At 37.7% G+C, this 24,166-nt stretch overlaps 1 protein-coding gene across 1 annotated transcript in view; it reads right to left on the reverse strand.

Annotated features, from left to right (window-relative positions):
• The window catches only part of MAN1A1 (mannosidase alpha class 1A member 1), a 142,429-nt gene that overhangs the window by 25,430 nt on the left and 92,833 nt on the right, over positions 1-24,166 (reverse strand). The window contains exons 6-7 of the mRNA XM_084516208.1: positions 2,185-2,308; positions 690-783 (exon numbers count right to left, since the gene is read on the reverse strand). Of these exons, the coding sequence (XP_084372334.1) occupies positions 690-783; positions 2,185-2,308 (218 nt within the window). The remainder of the gene's footprint in view (positions 1-689; positions 784-2,184; positions 2,309-24,166) is intronic.

Here is a 24,166-nt window from a genome sequence, read left to right on the forward strand (position 1 = left end):
GAAAGAAGTATGGTCTCCAGACATGTTTTTGCACACTGCTTAGGCTTTGAACCCGGAATAAAAATCAGAGAAGGCATTGTATAACAAGAACAGGCTCGGTCTTGAGCTTGAGCCTGAGTTTCTGAGCTGAGAAGTTCAAATACTTAAAGCATTTTTTTTTATATACTTTGCCTTCTAATTTTGGTGTCTCCAATAGTGGTTCCAAGAGTATTAATACCATGACAGTTCTGTCTGGTTTGCTTCCTTAATTGTTAGTATTAAACTTCAACAGAAATCACAGCTGGTATTAACTGGAAAAAGTTTTTTAATCTTCAGTGGAGCTGTACCAGGCTAAAAACATGGAATTTGATTCAGATGAGCTAATAATGTTTCCTTAAGCACCTACTTTTGAGGGCATTTTAGACTTTTCAATAAAAGGCTTTTATAATCTACAAATTCCATTCCAAAGCTACATAGTTTGATGTTTCCCCACTTGCATAAGCCATATTGAAAGACCTTAAAAGAGAACATTTCAAAATAATAACTCTACTTACTGCATTTTAATGTGCATTATTTTTTTTGCATTATATAAGAACTTGGATATAATATGAGGAATGAATAAAACATGTAACAATGACTGAAAGAAGCTAACAACTGCAAACGGCATACTGATAAGACAGTTCATAGTACTGAAGAAGTGATCTACTTACGTTGGCCCCATTGGCCGCTGCTGGGATTCAAATAGTTGGGGTAAAGGCCTTCCGGTTTATCCAGTCGATTTAGAACTTTTCGAATATTCATTACCTATTGGAAGGATACAAAACACTGAGCACTCATGCATTTTTCCCCCAAAATAAAACAGCATCAGTAGAAGAGTTTCAAAGTGCAAGTGTCCTGATAAAATAAAAAATAGTACTTTTCAGCACATGTACTATGTATCTGAATGCATCTGTGCAATTATGTTATTATTAAAAAGATCCTCTAGGCTGACATCATCATGTAAATAAGCTACAAAAAGACTGGAGTTTCTGTGACAAGTGTTGGTAATGAAACAACACAATAGAAGCAAGCTCTAAAGTTAAGGTCTTGCCATACAGAATATTTTGTCCCTCCACAGTATTCTGAAATTTGCAGACGCTAATTGCCTTAACTAAGCTCACCTACTTCAACATTTTATTTCTCGTATACCCAAATCAGTAACGTTATTACCATACTAAACCCATCACCCAGTTGAGAAGCATAAGTGAATTGTAAGGTTGTTTTGCCTAGAAAGGAGAACATTGCTGGAACCGAGCTTCATACAACCAACTTGCCCAGCAGGAACCAATTCAGCCCCAAGCTTTCCACCAGCGTGATTAAGGAGCTTGCCACAAATGAGAGGCCCAGGGAAACGATTACAGTACAGATGCTCTGCAGATGGGGTCATTCAGTAGCACAATTCACTGCAGAGCACATGAAATAATTTAAACTGAAATTTAATTTTCACAAAAAAAGCAAAGGTAGCAACTTGGGAGAATGAAGATCATGACAAACACAGACCAGAAGCAGTAAAAAAATAAAAAAAGGTACTGACAGCTTTATTTTAAACATCTTGTATGCTTAGAGATCAACTGAACTAGCTGCTGGGACACAAGAGAAATAAGCTTACATCAAGCAGTAAAAGAATTTCTGTTGTGGGACACAAACTGCCTTCTGCATCTTGGTGCTACATTACTAGCAGTTACTGTCTAAATACAGACTGAGAAGAGTCCTACACCTAACTTAATTAATAGTTCTGAGTACCTCCATGCAAAGCTTATTCCAGTTTCTTCTTCTTTAACAGGTGTACCAGACCTTGAACAGCTTGTCTTGGGAGGCTGTGGAATCAATGTCCCTAAAGGCTTTTAGGAGCAGCTTACATAAACATATTTCCAGCTCCTTGCAGCTACAGCTTGATTCCACTTTGAAAGAGAAGCATAGGATTTTTAACATGCACACTTTCATCTCGCTTTAGTTGTCTCTCAATAGAAGAAATTTTAATCATCAAATTTTCATAAATTTCAAAAGATAATTAATTTGCTCAGTAAGTTTGTTTCTGGCCCATGCCTCCTCCAAAAATCCAATTGGAAAAATACAATTTTGAAAATCCAAATCTCTCTGTAGAGATATTAGTCTCCTAAAATGTGATTTATCTTTTAGAACATGATTTTAACTGAACAATCTAACCTTTTCAGCAAATACAGGGTTTCCAGACAGGTGGCTCAAGTGTACGAACTCCAGATGCAAAGTTCCAAATTCTGCCAAAATGCTGCTGCCACCAGATGCCCATGGCCAATTTCGACCGATTCCACTAGGCAGGGGAAGGGGAGAGAAAAACAGAAAACATAAGTATCTTATGCAATGCTAATAAAATACAATGTTTAATAGATATACTATTATTAAAAGAAGATAATGATTTTAAAATATATTGAGTATCTGTGTGAGAAACCATGCTTTCAGCAATCTTCTGACTTTACAACGGGATCTCAAAATACTTCAACCCAGGCTCTGCCTAGGCTTGTCAGGTCACTTCTGGGAGCATGCCACTCTTTTAGCTCAAGTATAGCTACATTACACGTCACTGCATCATTATTTCATAGTATGATATCACATTTAAATAAATCATAATGAAAACAATCTCAGACTTCACCTGCTTTCTCCGTATTTAGCACAACAAGTTCCTGTCCTAACTGCTCTCATCCTTCTACAGTGCAAGTGTTAACTGCCTTAAAATACTGCATGTATGAAAGACAAGTTTTAAATTAAAAGTATATGCAGTGTATCTTTCTTAATACCCAAAAAATTAACTGGAGAAGGATATTTAGGCATTGTCTGTCAGGGCAGTCTGAGCAGGATGAGTAACTTCATTTTTAATTAGACTTAAAGACACTTCACAGTAAAATTAATCTTAGGTTTTGTGCTGAGAGTAGATAAAAGCGCATTTATTGCTAAATCCCCACTAGAACTAATGCTGGTTGAAATTCAGGAGAAAAAGTTTGTTGAAGTTTCATTATAAAAAGTTTTTTTTTTTTTTTTTTTTTTTTCCTCTTGAAATTTCCAGCAGCAATATTCAGAATGTTAAGAACCCCCCTGATATTAAAAAAAAAAAAAAAAAAAAAGACTAAAGAACCAGCTTTCCTGAGCATGTGGACGAATAATGACATATAAGAGAAGCACATTATTAGCACAAATGTTAGGTACAAATACACTTAGTAGGTGCTGAGTGTCTTCCTTATTTTCAAGGCTGTAAACAGCATTACAGACACTGACATACACACACATATAATTTAATTTTACTTTTGCACATAAGCAGTCACAAGAATCATGTTAGCTCTTACAGAACAATGAAAACTGGGTATTCCTCCAGAGTTAAATTGTTACTTATATTGCCCTTCCCCAACAAACAAAACCAAGAAATCCTACCCTTAGTTCATTACGATGGAAACCCTCAGCGATATTCAAATATCTTTTTCAGAAAGTCAAATATCTCTAATTAAATTTTTACCAATATAAAGAAATGACAACTCCAGTCATTTCCCACTAGCTATATTAACACACTGTTTTGAAATTTCTGTCGCACACGTACACACAAATGAAAACAAGTCATGAAACTAAAAACAGAATAAAGATGCCAAAAAAAGCACGTTTGTGTTCTACTTAAATGCCGTGGCTGTAGACAGTCCAACACTTTTTGCTGCGTGGCCTTGAGCTGAAGGCACCTTTGAAACTCACTGAGGTCCCACTAAAATGAATCTCAGAATATTACCTCCTGCATTGTCCCATTTCTGAACTACCATAGTGTCTGCCAAATATTCCCCTGCAGGTATGCTGCCGATTTTCTTTTTCCCAGAGCACAAAGAGCATCAAAGTGATTAAGTTTACTTGAGCGCTGCACTGAGGGAGAACTTGGCTGAGCAAAAGGAAAGCAGTCAGGTGGGGCTTCCCTCACTGACCCTAAAGGTACAAGAGGCTGGGACACACGGAAGTCCCCTGACGCAAATGGCTGCCCAAAACTCCAAAGGAGAACAATGCTCCTAATCTGCAGACAAAAGCAATGAGATAATGAAATCAGGGTTCTGCAGACACACACAATCCAACTTTTACATGACAGAAACAGAATACAAGTTTCGTGGGACCTGAATGTCTTGTTTTAGGAGCAATCTTACAATGAATAGAGTGTGTTTTACATTTGATAAAAATAGAAGCAAAGAAAACATAACCCACTGGCTTAGAAGTTGTCTGTGCTTCAATCTGCTGTGGGTCAAAAGTTTTCCAGATGGTGGCATGAAAATATCAAAATATTACAGAAAATAAGATCAAGGGGAGTACTGCAGACAAACGGTACGGAAACCTTATCTACAGACCAAAGAATTTACGTCTGCAGGCGTATTCACCCAAGAAGCAGGCACCATTTCTGGGCCATGCTGGCCCAAATTCTGCCTAACTGATGAGTTCTGGAAGACAATATTTTAGCTTGTTTCCAAATTACTCACATTAAAAGATATGGCATAACACACTACTGGTACACAAAGTTGACCAGAAAAAAAGGCAAACTATTTCAAGGTTTTGAAAAGTTACCATGTCCTGGTGCAACTTGCAAAAACCCTTTTTTTTTTTCTATTAAATTCCTCAATAAATCTCAAAGTGGAACTGTTGAGTTGCTCCTGCAGCAATGCATCACCTAAACGTGGCAGAAAATGTATTAAGTTCCTACCTGTGCTCCACAAGAACTTCTGCTGATATCAACACCTTCAGTCAGAACATTTTGATGGACTGTGTTTTGTTAATTAGAAAAAGTTCCAAACACAGCTAATGAGACATTTTATGCATGCAACACTCTGTTCTTAAGCATCACTGCAAGCTTTACTGTGTGTGGAAGATTCTTCTTGCTTAAGACGGTTTGAGAAAGTAAGCTTACATTCGTTACATTTAATACAATAGAAGTAGAAAGCTCGATGTTGCACTCATGTCAATTTTAATGTAGCTTTTATTGGTTTCATTTGGGAGAGCTGGTTAGAAAAAAAAGCATTAATATATTTCTGGGAAATCTGTAAAATAACGATATCTGCTTGATTTGTCTCAGACGGGCATTCTAAGTCAAAACTGACAAGTTTTCTTCAGGAATGGTAGAACCAAGGATTCAAATGCAGTGTTTTCAGCTAATTTTCATGTACCCCTCAGCTGTGGATATCAAATATTCTTTCATATATTTAATCTTTGCAAGGAACAAAGCAGATAAGCGAATAGGTGAACACAGCAGCCACAGTATTGCTTCTGGCTCCATTTAACTTTATCATCACTTTAAAGCGAGATTCCAGCATGCACGGCTCTGCAGATAATGAGCTCCTGAAAAGACATTACTAGAACCTGGGAGATGCTCAACTAAGCTCTCAGCATACAGACTGAGGGACATTTCGTACTCTTTGATCCGAGAAAGTAGATTGTTTTTTGTTTAAGACTTTTGGCTTTAAAAAAAAGGAAACAGAAGAGGGTGCTTGTTTCTGTTATTATTTATTTATTTTTTAAATTGCTCAGGGATTTTCCTAAATTTTGTATATTTTTAAAACAAACCAGACCTTGAGCAATAGAGAAGCTGTTGAGGAAGGCATATGCTGAAATGGAAAAAGACTTCTGTGTCAAAAATTATACAGAATGAGTACTTTTATAAAGGACAGGCAAATGATACAAGGTATCCTGGAGAATAAAATGCAGAAAATATGTGGAATAGCTCAGTAAATCTTTATAACTGGGCATATTAAAATACTGACTTCTTCCCATGCATGAGACAACAAATCCTGTGCTTCTGCTAAGACATTTTTCAAGGTCATCACCAATATTGGGGTGACCAAAAAATTCTCCAAAAGTCGAAAAAGTCAATTGGGGTGACCAAAAAATTCTCCGAAGTCGAAAAAGTCAATACTAGGTATCTATTTACTCTTCAGCCATAAAGTCCATGCTGGCTATTTATTTACTCTTCAGTTATGAATGTACAGGCAGTCTTACTGAAGTCATAGGCTGTCTTCCTGAAGTCTTAAGATGTAAGCTTGGAGCTATGGTGAAAGATTTACTTCCGCTCCAAATTTTAGCAAAAACATGTATAACATCACAAGTACCTACAGTTTTTCTTCCAATGTCACCCATTACTCATGTCAGGAAACTATAGTAGGAAGGAGCCTGAATGATCAGGCCATTTGGGGGATTTTCAGACAGCTGCTTAAGGATCTGGGTATAAGTTACACAAATTTATGTGGAGATCACTGGCCTCAACCAAAGCAGTATCTGTTAAAAAATTATTTTTTTCAGCTTCTTTTCACTCCAGAATGGTTGAATGTCCCAGTATTTTTCATTTTTCCTCTGCTGATATTCACTACAACCTTTACTAAGTATCAGTCACATACTGACATCAGAGACAGAAACAAAATTCCTTCTACACCTCAGGAAGGAAGAAGGAGAAGCCACACTGATGAACCTTGTGGTTTAAAGTTTTAGACCAGTGCTAAAATAGAATCAGTTTGCAGGACACTATTTTAATGTACTTCAATCCATTGTGTCTAGAACCAAATTGTTCATAATACTTAAAACTCATAAAACGCAAATTTATCTTTTTCTTTAAAATATTAAAGACATATTTAAGGACTTATTTCTATATTATTATAACTAGTATTATGCAGTTAAGTGAAATGTAAAGTGAGAATCTGGACCAGAACAGCATATTAAAGTAGGACCATCACTATTTTATGGTATTTCCCATTTAGTTTATGAACTCTGTTACTGAACACTGAGTGCCATAGAATCTAAAACACGGTGTTTGTAATTCTATTGTGATTCCCTCTGTGGAAATACAAGCCTGATTGACCTGGGCCGCTGGTAACTCAACTTGGTATTTTTTCAGTAGACCACTGTTGTTCCTTTTGTATGCCGGAACAGAAAGTATGAGAACAGCAGCTCTTCTAAACATTCAAATCGTCCAAGGAGAGGGAATCACAGAGGAAATAAAAATATCATGAACTTTTTTTAATTTATCAAAAGTCAGAGGCACAAGAATATTTACAAGATTTCTTTTAATGTTACATTATATCCCCAGTATATAAAAAGCAGCAGCTAATTCTCACCTGAAATGAACAGCAAATCCTCAGGGAAACCACACAAAAAATTCAACAGGTCAAAACACGTAAAATTCTGGTCATTAGTGAGCACCCCTCTGCAGAAAATTTTTCATCCTCCACCCTTTCCTGAAGGGTGTCAAGACTAGTCCACAAGTTGGAGACACAATAAGACACAATTTCAATATTTAATGCAGGATTCAAAAGCACAATCTAAGAGTCAACATCCTTTTGCAGAACCGGCCAATAGAAAAGGTGAAAGGCCACAATAAGAGAGACCCAGCAATGACAATTTGAAATGTTGAGAATTGTTGTTGTTATAAATTCTAAGATTAAATACGAAAATAACTCCCTATAGTTCCTTCAGGCTTCTTACTAATGCTGATCTTTTTTTTTGCATAAAAGCTATTCAAATTATGATAGTGGGTGAAAGTGCAAAACTCTAGGACAGAGAAATTGGAACATGGCACTAAGAAGACTCAATTCCCTAGAGTCATGGGACTTGGAGAAAATGCGTTATGCCTGGAACCTCCACAAGTGTAAGAGAATCCACCTGGAGAATACAACTGGAATTGGTTGGACCTAATCTTCTCCTAGAGCTTGTGCATCTCTTTTTTCCTTTTTCCCCTCAGAGTTCCCTTAGGATATGTTTCATGCTTCTCCTGGAGATTCAACCCGAAGAATACACACCTTAGAAATACTAATGAAGTAAAATTATTAGCTGTTTTGGGAACGAAAAAAAATTCCCCTGCTTTTCCTCCGTGAAGGAAGCTGGAATTGCCATTTGGTCATATAGCCATTAAGTAGAAATTTCTCTGACAATTTTGCATGCATAATATGATTGCTTTTCTATGTTTTAGCCTTAAAATTATAATAACATGAGATTCTGCTGTATGGGTCATATCCCAGACAGTGTAATTTAGCTTACTGACATTGTATGTTGACCAAAGAACTAACCATAACTGAGGACCTGAAAATGGGAGACCAGTACAAGCTCAAGGAGGGTATTCGCAGAAATAAATCTCTTCAGGGCTCCCCTGATAACCAGTACAGGGAGATAACAGAATTAAATCACTTCACAGAGGAGATTACTCTAAGGATGGAGTCTCTCCGTTTACAGAGTAAGCCCAGAGAGACCAACCTCACCTACAGTTAGCCCTTGCCACGTGCCCACATCTCCCCAGGATTTCAAATACTTTCTCAGGTATCAGAAGAATTTTATAACTCTCTCCACCTTTATATATATATAGCAAGAAGTAGGACTGGAGGTTAAGACTTAGTAATGTTATATTTTTAATTCTTTAATTCTAAAATAAGATTTTCTGTGGAGGAATGGTTAAGTGAAATAGGACATGTTGATGTTGGGCAGTTATGAGGCAATGGGCTAGTAAAGTACCGTACTCAACTCACATGAGTCTGGCACGTACACAGCTGGCTGAGAGCCAATCAGGCTCAAGGACACGATGCCCTTGAGCGATGGGGAAAGTCCCTAAGGCAGGACAGTGGCTAAAAGAAGGAGGAACTACCTGAAAAGAGCGGGAAATGTTAGCCAATCCTGAGCTTAGTTTTTGCAATATGTATGAGTTGATTATGTTCGAACTAGATAAAAGGCGACTGAGCTATCCATTAAAGTTGAAGTTCATTGTTCACTTATACTGAGCGTCTGTGTCTTCCTCCCGTCGACAACAAATTGGCGCCCGAACAGGGACAGGTCTGAACGGGATTTGGACACTGCTGGCAGTGATCCTGGGCCACGTGTTCGACGGAATAAGGGAGGATCCGGTCCTGCAACGCAGCCCAGGAGGTGGAAGGGACAAGAATCCCCGCACACGCGTCGGGAAGGTGAAAGGGACGTGGAGTCCCCGCACCCGGGAGAGGATCCCGCCGGTCACGCGTCGCCGAGGTCTGAAAGGTGAAAGGGACGAAAACTTGGAGTCCCCGCACCCGCAGCTCGGAAGGTGGAAGGGAGTCCCCGCACTCGGGATGAGCCTATAAAGGGTCCCACCGGAAAAGCGCCGCCGAGGTCTTTGCAAAGGCTGCAACTGTATATATAAAGGTATGAAAGACAAGCGGCGTATAATTTGCTCAGATGCTTTTTAGAAAAGCGGAGCATTTTAGATATAGATTGTAAAAAAAAAGAATTACCAGGGTTGTTAGCATGTGCAGTAGCGCAGGGTTGTTTTACAAATCCTGATACAGTTTTTTGAAGAAGCAGAGTGGCGTAAATTTGGGGACAAATTGTTTGATGTTATTAATGATATTAAGTCTGCTAAAAAATTTATTGAAGCCTTGGAGAACAGTCACTAACGCTTTAGCTACACATCAGGCTGAGCAGGGAGTCGCTGCTGCCGCTACAGAGCGACTGGGATTGCCGGGAAGTGCTGGAGCTGGGCATTGCCCACTGCCGCCTTCAGAAAGAATGATAACGCTGCCTTGGGGCTACGGGGCAATGGGAGCCTCCCCACCCCCCTCAGTCACCGCCACGAGCAGCGCTGCGCTTGGAGCTCACCGTGTGGCGAGTCGGCACAGAGCAGAGGGACGGACATCAGGACCCTGCAGCCTGTCTGACGTAACCATGGAAGCAGCGGCGGCTGTGCTGCTTCTCTCTGGCATGGTTTTGATCTGTGGAGACCGTGCATGGCAAGGAGTACCAGCCAATGCTTTTGGAGGACCGTGTTACCTAGGGCGACTCACACTTTTCGCTCCAGATTTACACTCGTGGCAGAACTCGACAAGGAGCAGAAGAATTAAACGAGAACTAAAAACTCTGGGTTCTGACTGTAATGATGATGTAGAATTGTGGGGTCCAGCAGAAAGATTCTTTGTTTCTTTGGTGCCTGGTGTGGGAACTGCACACGCTTTGACTAACATTAATAAGCTTGCTTGTAGGGCTGTTAAACAATCAAATGTAACAACACAAGTTCTTTCTGAAATGTCACAAGATATGGAGAGTCTAAGACATGCTGTATTGCAAAATAGGGCCGCTATTGATTTCTTGTTGCTGGCTCAGGGACATGGGTGTGAAGATGTAGAAGGAATGTGCTGCTTTTATCTTTCTGACCATGGTTAGTCAATTTACGACCAGTTGAAATGGTTAACGGATCATACACAAAAAAAAAAATTGTAGTACAAGATAATTGGTTTGAAGGTTGGCTTAAATCTGTTTTTGGGAACATGGGTGGATGGGTTTTGTTAGTTAAAGAGGGACTTCGCTTTCTACTTATAATTATATTGATTTGTATTATTATTATTATTTTTTTAGTTGCTGCACGTATAATCCTTAACTGCCTAACTAAGAAACTAGAGCAACTCACAGAGAAGGTATTTGTAGCGCAAAATAAAAACGGGGGAATTGTGGAGGAATGGTTAAGTGAAATAGGACATGTTGATGTTGGGCAGTTATGAGGCAATGGGCTAGTAAAGTACCGTACTCAACTCACATGAGTCTGGCACGTACACAGCTGGCTGAGAGCCAATCAGGCTCAAGGACACGATGCCCTTGAGCGATGGGGAAAGTCCCTAAGGCAGGACAGTGGCTAAAAGAAGGAGGAACTACCTGAAAAGAGCGGGAAATGTTAGCCAATCCTGAGCTTAGTTTTTGCAATATGTATGAGTTGATTATGTTCGAACTAGATAAAAGGCGACTGAGCTATCCATTAAAGTTGAAGTTCATTGTTCACTTATACTGAGCGTCTGTGTCTTCCTCCCGTCGACAACAATTTTCCTAGCTCACGACTTATTTTTAATGGACCTTTTTTTGGACAGACCACATTTGCAATGACATTTCAATAAAATATAGCAAGATAATTACTGAGCAGATTAAAATGAAAAAAAAAAAAAGAAAAAGAAAACCCTTCTGCAGTACTGTGACACGAAAAGGAGATCCCTCAAAGTCCATGAATCTTCTATCCCCAGCTAAAGCCATAGAGATGATGCCACATATTGTGAATTAGTAAAAATAAGCAAGTTTACACAATGCATTATGAATATGTCTGACATTTCTATCTTAGATATAATGTATGTCAATTTTATTATATCCTCTCCAATGAGAAAAATCTTCAAGGGCACATCCTATTTTGCCAAATTATTATTATTTTGATGTAAGGCTCTTTTTTTTTTTCCCTGTGCAAATAAATGCCTTCCTTATATAAAAAGTCAGTATAGCTACATAATGTCTCATCATGGTATTGCTAATAAATTGTTTATATATTGTAAAAGCCTTCAGTCAATTTCTTATCTGCCACTACCAGTCCTTCAGAATAATATTTTGATTTAATTAAGTCAACTAAGCCTCCTTGGAACAAATGAAAAGGGGTCAGTAAAGAGTCAGGTTTTCATTTACATGCTCAATATTTATTTCTCATTTTAAACAAAATATATTTAAGAGATTAACTTGAAACAGAGCCAAAGACGGCACAAAATATGTCAAAATGCTAAATAAAACATAATTGCTTTCAGCATTTACTAGGCAGAGGGATGGCCTCATAACCAAACAATTAATATGTTCTAAATATACTTTGTGACACGTGCACCTCAACATAAAAATAAGTTAATATTTTAATTAAAAAAAAAAATATCCTCCCAATTTCCTTCACCTCTCTCCCCAAAGGTATAAAGTATGGCACCTTGGTGTAAGGGCTTGCCTTTACCAGCAGTGAAATTGATTATTTATTTTCTAACACCCTGAAGATATTAAATATATTTCTGTTTTCCCCATACCATGAATCAGCTGCACCTCTATTTTACAGAAGGAAGACAGGAACAATAAAATCCTGGGTTTGCCTAAGCCACTGGTACTGAACTTGCCCACCCCAGCCCAGTGGCCAGAGCTGCCAGGAGAGCACCCTGCCTGCAAAAGTGAAGGGAGAGCCCTGTGACAGAGAGAGCTCTCTAGCTGTACACTGCAATCCCAGAAGCAAGCAGGAAATACCTTCCAGTCCAACTTCCAAAAAATTGCAATTAACTTTTTTCACTCCTCTGTGGTTCCTATCTCTCCCCTAAACAGCGTAACCCATGCAGGCAGAATGGCTGGAGCCCTGACTCTTCCACAACAAGAAAGGAAAATTACAATCATCTGGTTAAGCATCTCTCACACAATGTCTCAACAGCTGGAGGCAGCACAAAAAGGATCTTAAATCAGCTAGCTGGGCTATGCAGTAGTTTTTGATGTCTGTTTTATTCCTCGGTGTCAGGAGAATCTTCTAGGCAAGTGCTAACAGCTGGTGAGTTTTTCAGCTGTGACAATGAATGCGTAACCACTGCCCTTGCCTAATCATTGCCCAGCTGGTTGCTTTCTGCTCAGCTGAGCTGCCCTCTCCAAAGACTGACCAATACCAGCAATTACCTGGCGAGGTGATTTCTAGGGATGCTGACTTAGCAGGAGGTGGCAGACAGGCATACCATCAGCAACTGCAGCGCATAAACTAACAACAAAAGTGGTTACTCAATTTTACAGTACTACAGGGAATATAAAAATTTCTATGCTGTAATGTCAGACAGAACACAAATGGTTTGTATACTGTAACAAGAGAGATAATGAAGAGTTATAGACCCGAGAGCTATTAGTCTGAGAACATTAATTTTGTCTATTTGCCTAGTCATATGCGGTGTCAGCATTAACGTACGCTGATCTCCTGGCTACTTCGCTGCTGCCAGTACAGGAGATGCATCCATTTATATGGGAGGTACATGCACATCATCATCTGGCTGAAGACTGTTCAATACCACCATAAAATCTAATGTCATGACAACAGGATCAGCCCCCTGGTGAAAGCTCATCATTAGGTCAGAGTTGTGATGGCTTCTGGAGAAATGGTGAAGTGAGAGGACACTGAGATGAATGGAAACAACGGCAACAAGAGAAGCCAAAAGGTAGGGGGAGACCAAAATGCAGAGAGAACCAAGATGAAGAGGAGACAGCCTCATCTGGCTCTGGAGAGCAGCAGAGAATAAGCAGAGGCCAGTGAAATCGCCCACGGGAAGACCATGCTTTACAGTATGCACTGATGTCTGACAGCTGCTATGAATGAAAAACAGGGCACACCTTCAGACACTTCATTCATGATCTGATACACAGTTTTTAAACATCTGGACCTAGTGATACTGGGCCTACTGATGTTTAAAATAATCAAAATGAATGGACTGGTGAGACTAAGATACTCTGATTCTTTGTCTGCTCTGTTCATATCAGATTCCTGTAACATTGCTCCATGGAAATACACTGAATTTCTTCAGGACTTTACTGGCAGGGTTTTTACAACCCTTCCCTCACGGCTGTCTGCCCTGTGGCACTTACATTAATGGTACTCCAAAGGGGAATCAAAGCTTGTGGAACTGGCACTGTGAAGCAGAGCAATGGGGTTTATGAACAGTAAGCTTACGTGTATGCACCCACAACAAGAGGGGTCTGCAAGAGGGAGAGGCAATTATTAGAATGGCCATGCACAGTTTCGAATATTGATATTAGACATGGCAAGTGTTCAAAGGTAATTTCCAGTGTCACTGTTTAAGACTGTACTTGCTAATGTGATCATTTCTGATAAAAGTTATCTATCTGAACACAGCGCAGACCTACATGTCTCTGACGATACAGCAATGAATAAACTAAACAAATCACGTTTCCTATTACTTTATGCACTAAAGGTTTAATTAATCAATTTCCAGGGGCTACAAAAGCAAGAGGGAACACAGCACAACAGACCAGGGCAAGTGATAAGTACCAGCACAGACTAGTTTTAATCAAGACCCTGAAGAAAAGTGAAAATAACAGGAAATGAAAAGTTACGAATAGAAGCCTACAGTTCTGCCATCCGTGCAAAAATAAGGTGTTAGAATAAAATTTCCTACTACGACTTGTATAATTCAGTATTAGTGGCAGTCAACCTGCTCCAAACCCAAACAAACAAAAATCCCCCGCCCCTCAAGAAAAACTCCAAAAGCTGTCTCTGAGAAGCCAGCTGAAAACACCTTTTCTGGCATCTTCATTGGGCGAGAGGATTTTGGAAGAGTTTAGCACAAACACTTTACTTTTAATAGTAAAAGACAAACTACCCTTGTTCAGATTTAAAGCTCATTTCAGAACTTCACATTTCATATTAAAAATGAGTGCTTCCTGCCTTAAACTGCCATGGCAATCAGCATTCTTGATCTACTTTGCTCAGTACATTTCTTTATAAGGGCTCTGCTCCCAGTTTTATATCACTTTTCCAGCATTCAACATTTAGGCTATTTTTCTTTTCTGCTGCAGATTTGCTATAAATTTCTGTTCCTCCCCTCCCAACTAATTCATTAACTTTTCACTTCTCTTCATTCAGCTTCTAACCCACATCAGAATTCCTTTCCTGAAAGCTGACACTCTAGCTTTGCTGAATTGTTCATGTCTCATCAATTGCATTGTTCAAGTACAAATAAACATTAATCATTTCTTTTGTCCATAAAATAATTTGTTATGAGGATGACTATTGAGTGTTTTGCATTTGGAAGTGACTAGATAACATAGAAATACTATGGAAAATTGCTGTTAGAAACCTGTCTTCTCTTGCTCTCCCAATTGATTCACATCTTGCTATGATGGAGAACCCACAACAGTGGTCACCTCTAGCTCAGCTTGAAAACGCTCACAATCCAATCAAGAATAACAATGGCTTTTCTATCAGAAGAACACAAGCCATTTCTTCACTGAAAGCCATTAATGATCTTCTGGACAAGACAAAATCTGCATATTCATATTTTTCAGTTTGATGGGGACTTTTCAGAGAAGTTAAATATACAGAGCATCAGAGCAATGGATGGCAACTGACAGACTACATGAAAATTCCCAGCCATGAATTCCTAACTTCCCATTCCTAACTAAGTTTAATACTCTAGATCATCCTAATCTCAATCTTGATCATTTTAAATATAGATGTCACATATATATATATCATATATATATATAAACAACTTTGTTTATCCAGATTACATTCACTGCTCAATACCAGATGGTAGCCTTAGAAAGTGTTTTTAATCTTCTAATTTTCTGAACCTAATTAGCTTTCATTAGCTTCATCTTCCAGAAAATATTTTAAGTGTACTCAGAGCCCTTTCAGTTCCAGTTAGACTTTTGTCTTTCGAGGCATTTATTCACATTTATTATTCTTGATATTGTATGTGGCACCATTAAATGTTTCAACGGAGAATCACAATCACTACGCTAACTGCATGGCCTCATTATTACAAATAATTGGCTGACAAGTTGCAAAGGTCTGTTTTAAGTAGTTTTGTAGCTACCGTTCATGTGAAAGATTCTTTGCCAAAGACATTCTGTCTGAATAATCCAATATTACTCCTTTTAATACAGCTATTGTAGCTACAGCAGTTTCCGATGCCAGACAGCAAAACTTGCAGCTGTGATATTCATATGATAAAACATTAACTTACCAATGCCATAGAGCACACTTGCACATGCACTCACAGATATATATTGGTCTCAGCATGCATAACACAGAGACACCACTGCTGTCGGGGGATACCTCTCTCTTCAGTGTCTGCTTTCACAGATTCTGTGACAGGGGTATGAAACACTACAGAAATGGCATTCTGGTTCACTGAGAGGGACAGCTTTTCCGGATAAAAAACCTGAAGTAGTCTTTTTCAGACTCCGGTTGCTAAGATGTAATCTGTTTTGACAAATGCTTTAAGAAAAGGATAAATGTCCCTTTCTTCCAGTCTGCTTCAATCTTCCCCTTCCTTCTTACCCACACATTGCCGTGTCACATAAATCTATTTGTTCTGGGATCAGATAAACATTTGTTTCTCCTGATGTCAGTCACTAGGGGCTTGATCCTTACTCACAGCCAACAGAAAAACTCTTGGTGGTTGCAACAGACAACGGTCAAACATTAAAACCCTACAACTGCCGTTAAAATAAGCTGAGAAAACAGGTAACAGAAATATACAGGGAATGGAAAGCAGGGGTTGAGAGGGATACAAGAGGATAACAAAATGGATTTCAATAGGAACATTAAACATGGAAATTATTTATCCTATTAGAGAGGTAACCAAGCTAAATACACAGTCCAGACTAAACAGTCTTTAAAAGTAACAAGATGTTTCAGATTGACTGGGCAAAAAAAGCAGTAAATTTTATAGTTAAGTAGGAATAGCAAACAAGAGCAAACATTACAGTCCTGCACTGTGAATTCATGCAGTCTGAAACACTGCTATCACTATATAAATCATTTTCATTAACACCATTCAGATTTTAGAAACCAGAATACAAAGCAAAAAACCTGACTGTCCTGGATCCCCTTTCCAGCACATAGAATCACAGAATAACAGAATTGTCTAGGTTGGAAGAGACCTCAAGGCCATTGAGTCCCACCTCTGACCTAATACTAACAAGTCCTCCACTAAAACATATCGCTAAGTTCAACATCTAAACGTCTTTTAAAGACCTCCAGGGATGGTGACTCCACCACTTCCCTGGGCAGCCCATTCCAATGCCTCACAACCCTCTCAGTAAAGTTCTTCTTAATATCCAACCTAAAACACCCCTGGCGCAACTTTAGCCTGTGAAAAGCAGAAAAATGAGAAGTACCAACCATTTCTTCTGAAAGTAATGCTTTAAAATATAATCACAATCCATGCATTAATACTCATGACCACACTTAAAATATTTCCTGGAGGATTTTGTAAATGAGATTATCTGATAATAAAGGGGTTGGCATCAAGTAGTGAAATAAGCTTTGCTTAAGAGTAATGGGATTTTAATCAGTACAATGAAAATAAGATAATAAAGGATGAAGTGAAATAAGCATGAAAAGATTACTATTTAAAAGGACAGAACAATCAAAAGCTTAGAAAACAGATTTCTGGAATCCTGCTAGAGATAGTATGTGTATTTTTTTGTTCTTACACACAATGTCATTACCCATGTTGAAAATGTTGCTATAGCTTTATAAACCATTTAAGAAAATCAGGTTTCAGTCCCATTTCCAGCAAAACATTTGGTAAAAGGTTTTAAATGTTGTTTGTCATCTCTCACTGCTTTTAATAGCTTCAGTGCAAATATCTTTATTTTTAAGGATTTTTGTTTTGCTTTTTTTGCTTTCCATCTTTGAAAGGAAATAGTATAGCATGTAGCATCTTGCAACAATTGTCTTGCAAGAGGTACTACACTTATTCCTCAAACTGAAATGAAGACCTCAGCAGGAACGGAATATATTTTGCTCAGATATGTCATACTGATGAGTCTTTGTGACGCTGTTGAAAGATAATTTCAGACAAAATAAATATTTTGGAAAAGTGCAATATTGTCTTTTTGGGTAACAGAGAACATTTGAGCTTATAAGCCATCAAAAGCAACTATTTTTAATTTTCCTACGAGTACCTTAAAATACAGCCTTTCTCATCCATCAAAGCAATTTATTTATTGACTTTTATTGTATGACAAATTTGGAAGTATGAGAGCAACATCCTGCCCAAATGATCGAAGTAAACTCAGAAAGAGGAGATGGCTCCCCTTTCTCATCTTTGTCTCTTTCCAAAGGGCATCTTTAAGGGCCAGCAACCAGAGTCTGAATTGTCTTTGATGTGTGGATGAATGCAAGAATGGAATATAAAAGGCCAACCTCTTGTCCCTTCTGGAACAAGTGAGCTCAAAGAAATGACCTCTGCTACAGCTGCTGTCTCTGAGGACAGCAATAGATCTTTGTAATCCTCTGAAGTAGGTAAGGCATGTTTACTCAATATATGACTGATTAATGACAAACCAATTTGCCTCCCCCCACCAAAAAAAAAAAAAAAAAGTTATACAATTACAAAGGATTGTTAAAGGAGAAGAGGAAAAAGCAAAGTGGTTGTTTACTTCAAAGAGGCTCAAAAGATACTGAAATACAAAGACTCCCATATCAGAAGATCAGATATTGACATGGTGCAGAATAGCACCGACTTTATATAGAAAAGATAGTGACACTTTCTGCTTGTCTTGAGTGAGGGAAACAAACCTCAGTGATGCTGAGCCTATACCAGTGGGCTGAATGATCAGTTGCTCTGCGAAGACAAGAGCAACTTGTTTGCTGACTCAAAAAAATGTGTATGAAAAAGAGGTCTGAACAATTCATGAAGCTACTGAGGACTTTGCTGCAGAAGCATCCTCAGAAGCTTGGAGTGGCAGGTGTGGAGAAGGAGGTTTTAGAGAAGTCTGTTAAGTAGAAATGCAAACAAGACATGTTGTGGGGCAAATGAAGTAGCTTAAATATGAACTGAGGAAAGAGGGTTCTGAAGGGCCTGTTTTACTCACCCCAGGAAAGGTCTTTCTTGAACTACATCCAATAGTGGACACCATCCACATTTCAAGAAAGACAGGGACAGATTTTATAAGACAGAGAAGACATAGAAGCACTGGAATAAGCATCCTTGGAAAAGCATGGAATTTCCATGATGGAGATCTTGAAGAAACAGTTAGATAAATATCCAAATGGAAAAACTTGGGTGTAGCTTATGTGTTTGAACATAAGCTACATCAGAACATACAAAGTAATTACATGATTCTGCCTTACTTTCTGTGATTATTTCATTCCTGAAACCTCTCAAAAAACATGTAATAAAGAACTAGAAATCTAAACTACAAATTCTCAATGAATTAAATTTGTTTAAAAATGGTAGTAAAAAATGCTTAGAGCACCCCATCCCTGTGCATTGGAAGAGGGAAAGAAGTAAAGCCCATACAGTGTCCTTTTCTAAATTTTAAGGTATGTATTATCAAAGCAGGTGGTGTGTCATTCAGAAGAACTGTTTAGTCTTCATTAAGTGGAGAAAAAGAAGCAATATTGAAGCACTGTCCAAAGTTTAGTTCACTCAAAAGCAAGCTTGTAAACTTTTACCACTCATGAAAACCTTGGAGGCTAGCAAACCAGATTTAATCCTTCAAAAGCACGTCAAAAGCTTTCAAAACAAGTCTGACTAAAATGTAGTTATACAAATTCAGTTATTTTACAAAATAATTTCTATAAAGAAAACAGAGAAAATGGTTTATATACAACCTCAGTAGAATATCATGAAGTGATGTGAAACAACATTGCTGAACAACAACGCATTCTACTCTCTCTTAGAAAATATTAATTTGAAAATAATTAAAACCCAAATGAAACACTTAAAATCTTCTTTGCCCCAACAGATTTCATTATCTATAAAGCATGCAGTATGACATGAAATGGACAATCTGAAAGGTCAACCAGAAAGACTGTTGTCAGATTTGCAGCAGCAACTGCAACTTGCTGGGATATATTTAAAACACACAAGCCTCACCGAGGCTAAGTATTGAATCAAGACATTTACATTAATGGGCCTTTGACAGACATACTCATTTTTTTTTATACTACACAGAAACCACACAACACAAGCACCATTACAAGATATATAGCATATGGCTACCATTAAAGCTCGATTATAATGAATACTTGCTCATTTATTTCTCTAAGCACTACTGCAAGGAATGTAGCAGCAGTTTCACAGATGTCAGCTGGAAATAGTAGCCTTTCATTTAATTTGCTGAAAGATTGTTCCCTCCTATTAACTTCCTCGTAAAGATGTGTCAGTGTTGTAACAATAAAAATGTAATTTTAACGTGAAATTTAAACCAATGAAAGCAAATTTCTGGAACAAACTGCTTAGCTGGCTCACTAGCCTCTCTTAATTTCCTTCTCAATAGCTCTCAAACTAATTCACAGTTGTACAAGTCTTATTTTGTCTTTACCCTCTGCTATCTTGATTCTTATGATAGCATTCATGTGTCTTTCACATTTACTGGTAGGATTTTATTACAGTTTGTCGGTGGGCAGTGGATTGTTTAATATAGAGCAAACCAACTATTCTGGTATGTCTTTAAAAATGACATTCAATTACACCATTTCTCCAAGTCAGGTCAACTCAGGTCATGGTCTACAAAAGTGAGGAAGGTCTGGTCATCAAAAAGCAGTAAACACAAAGCTGCTCTATTTTTAATGTGAGATTACAGTGAGAACACAGGAGATACCACATATTTTGGATGTCAGCTAGGTTCATCTACCTAAACCAATGCCTTGATGGTACTCCTCATCAGCCCACTGAAATAAAGAGTAGTCTGGTACTCCTGGGCTGGAGTAAAAAGTAAGACTGTTAGTTATCCACAACACAAAGAAACAGTTGTGAGTTCCACAAGTCAGCCCATGCTGAGTTACAGGTCAGAGAAGAACATGAGATGGGAAGTCTTGCTTGTTGGACCACTCATTCTTATGGTTGACTAATGCCAGGCATTAGCTCCCTACTACAGTGATTCCAAATTATATGGCAACATTAGAGACATAAATAGCACAGATTCAGCCTACACAGAACTTGATGATCATCCTAACAGAGGAAGGCTCCTTGCAGCAAGAGGCATGCTCACAAGAGTCTGTCTCACCTACCCACAACACTGATGTGATAATGCCATACGATTAGTATGAATGTGCATGAGATATTTCTAGTAACAACTCAATGTAAAATAGAAGAGAATATCCAGAACAATCTCAGCAGATACAGGTTCTTTAATAATCCTTATTTCTCCTTGCAGAAGAATTCAGCATGTCTTACAGTATCTTTCTCAATATGAGTATCATGATGGTCATCATGTCAGAAACTCAGACATAGAAGAGTATCAACTTTCCAAGTTATTTGTAGGTGAAACTGATCAATAATCAGGAGAAAAAGGAAAAAAAAGGAGAAAGACAATAAAGGCCAATCTACTGAAATAGAACAGAAAGATTCATGTATCAGGGTTAACACTGCATACCTTTATTATGAGGAAAAAAAGAACACATAGTTACAAAAAACCTGGAGGCATTTATATAGGACTGAATTTGCTTCTGGAGGATCTCCTGGACTTCACTACTAAAGATAAACATTATTGGCAAGATTACAATATTTTGTTCTGCAGTGTATTTTAGGAGATCTAATCTGATAATACCAAAACCAGTCAGACTGCTCTTAAGCATTTGCTCTTAACATTTTCTCTTATCAGTTCCACTGCTCGGGTCCTAGTTCTAATTTTTGTTCAGTAGCATTTGATTTCCTAATAGAGAAGAGGCACTGAGCATGGGGTGATTCACAATAACCTTCATACCTCATAAGGAAGGCAAGAAGGGCACAAACACTCCCCCACTCAAGTCACCTTGTCATGCTACAATACAGGGAGGTAATTTCTGTTTTCTTTTTGTGTTTTTGAAAAACATGTATGGATAGGTTATGAAAAATGCAAACTAATATAACCATTACAGTAACTGCATCGGTTAGGTTTATTAATTTGTCACAATTAAGTCAATAAGAGTTTCAGTAACATCATTATATTACTTGATTAGTTTTGAAAGTGATTATCCTAAGAACTCTATTTAATTGGAAGCTTCTCAATTTACAAGGTACATTAAATTCTCGGTAGCTTTTTAAGATTATTCAACATATGCAGGTCAATTACCAGTAATCACTGTCTCATACAACGACTTCACAAGAAACTTCAGTGCAACACTGGAAATGAATAAAAGAGTGTTCTAAAAAATACTGCTCAACTTCACTTCACATTATTATAGTGAAAAGCCATATCTAACATCTAAATTGTGAAAACCAAATTGTGAAAAAAAAAATTGAGCAAAGATTAAAAAACAGTTGTCTACCTTAAAACAGATTATGATAATTTGTCAGGACTGCCAAATCACTGAATTCCACTAACTGCACTCATGCCCAGCTGCACATTAATTACCAGATTAGAAAGTTATAATTAATTTTCTTAATATCACTGTACTGCTTTTCTTCCTTGAGTTAATAAAAACAGATTGCAATCAATCTTTGTTAAATCACGCTGCAGAACAGAACTGCTATAGCTATTTCCATATGTGAAAAGCTCCGCTTGCACAGCTTTTGGTGTAGTACCCCAGCTAGAAGCTGTATCTTCTGACATTTTAATGAAGTGTTGTAATAGGGCAAATAAATTATAAATTATAATTTGACTTAATATAGTAAAGTAAAAAAAACCCTACAGAGCCTTAAAAAATCTTGTAAAGAATTTTCTAATGACAAAATTCAGATGTATTTTCAATTATAAAAGAGGTTTTGTTTGTAGCTGCATTGCTTGAAATAACTCACTGCTGAGACTTTTAATGATTAAAATATAGTTGTAATTAAGGCATTTCTTTATCAGTTAACTTTGTCATTAGAAACCATTAAAAGTGCTCCATACCTTTCTGGCCTTCACAGAGCACAAGCTGCAAGATTTATAAGAACTATGTAGGGAAAGTGACTTTATAGAGATATAGACTATAGTTTTGATCAAGAGTGTTCAGTTAAAAATAACACAAAGCTAATTAATGCAGAGTTCAAACAGCAGACATTTTCCTGTGCCTGTATCCATATTAGTATCAAAAGCTGTTTTTATAAAACATAAGGAGAATTCAAGTGTTCTCTTCTGAAAAAAGGAAGAGTAAAATGGATGTGACTTTTTTCATGTTCCATTTATACCTTAAAGTTTTTTATTTCTCCAACCTCATTGCTGCTTAAGAATTATTTCTTTTCACTTCCTTTCTCCTCAACTTTCTAAAAGACAAGAATAGATGCAGCATTACTGGAATTATAACATCATGGCTGCCCAGGAACATTTGAGGGAATGTGGAGATAAGAAAAGACATTTTTAAGCCTACACAAACTTCAGCAGCAAAGCCAAGTACAAACCTTTTTTTTTTTTTTTTCTTTAAAAAATCTTCTTTCTCCCAAATTTTCATAATATATATACAAATACATGACTATATTATATATATGTTATATAGGATTGGACAACTGCAGAATCACAGTTCAGTAGAAGAAACAGTTGGAGCAGAAAATCACCACTGGTGTGCTTCTCCTCCAAAATAACAAGGGCTCGGATTAGAAGAAAGCAGCAAGCATGGAAGAGGAACAGCAGGGTTAGAAAATACATAAATTAGAACAGGATTAACAATGGATTGAATTAGTTATTGATTTACTGAAAACATACAACTAAAAGGCATTGGATGATCTCAGAAACTTATAAAAAACTCATGCTACAAACAGCCACTTGCAACTCAGATTCAGGATTCAAAGAAGTTCAGGATGCTAAAGAAGCATTGTAAATAGCAAACAAGAATGGCACCATTACACTGACGAACACTGAGACAACTGAAAGAAGCGCATAATTGCAGTTATCTGTATTTCACAGAATCACAGAATGGCTGAGGTTGGAAGGGACCTCCAGAGATGGACCTCTAGTCAAGCAGGGTCACCTAGAGCATGTTACACAGGATGGCATCCAGGTGGGTTTTGAGTATCTCCAAAGAAGGGGACTCCACGGTCTGTCTAGGCAACCTGTTCCAGTCACCTGAACAGTAAAAAAGTTCTTCCTCATACACTGATGAAACCTCCTGTGGTTCAATTTATACCCATTACCCCTTGTCCTATCACTGGCCATTACTGAGAAGAGTTTGGCCCCATCCTCTAATTTAAAACTCATATTATTATTTAAGAGTAAGGACATGTTCTGTACTCAGCTGGATGTATGAAGCTGGTTATAAAACCTGAGGAAATCCAACTAACAAGCACATAGCTGGAATCACTGGAATAAGAAGCAAAGAAGCCAATAATCCTTCAATCATTGTCATATTCCTGAAAAGAAAGGAAACTCCCTAAACCTCCCCAAATGCTACACCTAACTGAAAAAATAACGAATAATAAACTTTAGTTTCTGTAAATAAAATAAAATTCTAAAGCTCTAAAAATTCTAAAATCTGTCTGCATGAACATTCTCATTACTGATGCAATTGATTGATTTCTAGAAGAAAAGATATCCTACAGTATGCTGATTTGTTATTGTAAGTTCACTTTAAAGTATTAAATGGAAAACTGAGCTGAAAGAACATCTGATGTATCCATGAAAACAGATATGCCATGAATTTCAGAAGAACAAAAGATATCATAAGCAGTTATGACTAGTCAGCTTAGAAGTAAACATGTTTATAAAAGCGGCATACAAAACACCACATGGGTATAATAAAACTGAAATGATAAAGTCA

Source organism: Aythya ferina (assembly GCF_964211825.1).
Source record: "Aythya ferina genome assembly, chromosome: 3".
Classification (NCBI taxonomy): domain Eukaryota; kingdom Metazoa; phylum Chordata; class Aves; order Anseriformes; family Anatidae; genus Aythya; species Aythya ferina.